This window comes from Bos indicus x Bos taurus, chromosome 8 (assembly GCF_003369695.1).
Source record: "Bos indicus x Bos taurus breed Angus x Brahman F1 hybrid chromosome 8, Bos_hybrid_MaternalHap_v2.0, whole genome shotgun sequence".
Taxonomy (NCBI): domain Eukaryota; kingdom Metazoa; phylum Chordata; class Mammalia; order Artiodactyla; family Bovidae; genus Bos; species Bos indicus x Bos taurus.
Window position 1 is genome coordinate 22,819,678 of NC_040083.1, and position 2,285 is coordinate 22,821,962.

Here is a 2,285-nt window from a genome sequence, read left to right on the forward strand (position 1 = left end):
TCCATGTCATCTCTCCCTTACGAGGTGCTGCTGGGAAAATACCATTGTCCTGGATTTAGAGTCTCCTCATCCATGTTCCCTGAGAAGAACCAGGATTCTGTTGGAATTATTGGCTCAGTATTGGAGGATGACAGGTCTCCATCAAGAAAATGGTGGAAAGAAAACGTGATGTCTGTAACAGTCCTGACCTCATGGTCCCCTGAAGCACAACCACAGGGACCTGCAGGAAATTGTTCTAGAAAGAACAGAAAGATGGAAAAAGATCTTGGACTCGTAATAATCAGCCTCTTCTGTAAATCAAACACTGAAGAAAACCCATCATTTGTTTTAAAGAGCTTAAATGCCAGAGTGATCTGGCAAATTCCTAATAAATACAGAAACCACAGAGCTGAGAGACACTAGATTCCCATGTAAAGTAAAAGGGGAAAATGGAGCCTAAGATAAGGGCTACAAATGTGTTCCTGGATAAGAGGAGAGCAACATTTATGCATTAGAGACAGTGAGCAATAATGTGTGTAATTACAGAAGTACATCTGACTTAAGACAAAGACTCTTCTTATTTCATTGATACATATTCACTTGGCTGGGAACATTTGAAGTTATTGGGAAATAGATAAAATTAATAGTTTAGATTCTTTTATTTGATCATATTGTGAATACTACTACTACTAAGTCACTTCAGTCCTGTCTGACTCTGTGCGACCCCAGAGACGGCAGCCCACCAGGCTCCCCCGTCCCTGGGATTCTCCAGGCAAGAACACTGGAGTGGGTTGCCATTTCCTTCTCCAATGCATGAAAGTGAAAAGTGAAAGTGAAGTTGCTCAGTTGTGTCCAACCCTCAACGACCCCATGGACTGCAGCCTTCCAGGCTCCTCCGTCCATGGGATTTTCCAGACAAGAGTACTGGAGTGGGGTGCCATTGCCTGTGAATATATACATGAAAATCAAAAAAAGGAAGTAAAAGTATATAGAAATGATTAGAAAATGAAAACTACCATGTTCCCTATTTAATGGCCTTGCTTAGAAAGAGTGGCATCAGAGAACCTACCTCAAGGTTCCACCAGACCCCGTCTCAGCCAGCCCAGCAGCAGCCTCATCTTCCCCATGGCCTTCGTGCTCTCTCTACTGATGGCCCTGGTGCTGGTCAGCTACGGCCCGGGAGGATCCCTGGGCTGTGACCTGTCTCAGAACCATGTGCTGGTTGGCAGGGAGAACCTCAGGTTCCTGGGCCAAATGAGGAGACTCTCCCCTCGCTTCTGTCTGCAGGAGAGAAAAGACTTCGCTTTCCCCCAGGAGATGGTGGAGGGTGGCCAGCTCCAGGAGGCCCAGGCCTTCTCTGTGCTCCACGAGATGCTGCAGCAGACCTTCAATCTTTTCAACACAGAGCATTCCTCTGCTGCCTGGGACACCACCCTCCTGGAGCAGCTCCGCACTGGACTCCATCAGCAGCTGGACGACCTGGACGCCTGCCTGGGGCAGGTGATGGGAGAGGAAGACTCTGCCCTGGGAAAGACGGGCCCCACACTGGCCATAAAGAGGTATTTCCAGGGCATCCATGTCTACCTGAAAGAGAAGGAATACAGCGACTGTGCCTGGGAAATTGTCAGAGTGGAAATCATGAGATCCTTGTCTTCATCAACCAACTTGCAAGAAAGGCTAAGAGTGATGGATGGAGACCTGAACTCACCTTGAGATGACTCTCACTGACTAAGTTGCCACATCATCCTTGTATACTCACCTGGGGTCATTTCAGAGGACTCTGAATTCTGCTTTAGCCTCCAAATTTATTGAATTAACTCAGCCAATACATGTCAGTAGTAATAAGCAAGATATATTACTTTTATATCCATAAAAGTAATCAAGTACAGGGATATCACTCCACAAGCGATGACGGCCCTGATGTTATTTATTTATTCTTTATTTAGTTAATGTAGTATTTTATCTCATCATATTTATATTTTCATATAAAAGATGTGTATGTTTACATTGTAGTAACATTTAGAAAATATATTTCCCTATTTCATTAAAATTGTTGTTTTACTTATTAAATAGTTATCAAGATAAATTTCTTGAGTTTTTATTTTGAAAACCTAAATCCTTATTTTGTCTACATATACCTATCACAAAATAGTATTTGTTCACTTTATACTGTGGAACATTTCTATTATTTTCTGGGAAATGTTTGTCAAAAGGTGAAATTCTGAGAGTTTTCTGTGGGTGCCATTGTTAGGACCCTGAGTTTTTCCTCAGGGAGCCTCGGGTAAGGAATTAAGATCCTCTAAGCT

At 43.4% G+C, this 2,285-nt stretch overlaps 1 protein-coding gene across 1 annotated transcript; it reads left to right on the top strand.

The window, feature by feature from the left end:
• Positions 1 to 1,098: 1,098 nt before the first annotated feature.
• On the top strand, positions 1,099 to 2,285 carry LOC113896987 (interferon omega-1-like). Its single transcript, XM_027549139.1, has one exon. The coding sequence runs from the start codon at positions 1,105 to 1,107 to the stop codon at positions 1,690 to 1,692; it is 588 nt and encodes a 195-aa protein (XP_027404940.1). The 5' UTR covers positions 1,099 to 1,104; the 3' UTR covers positions 1,693 to 2,285.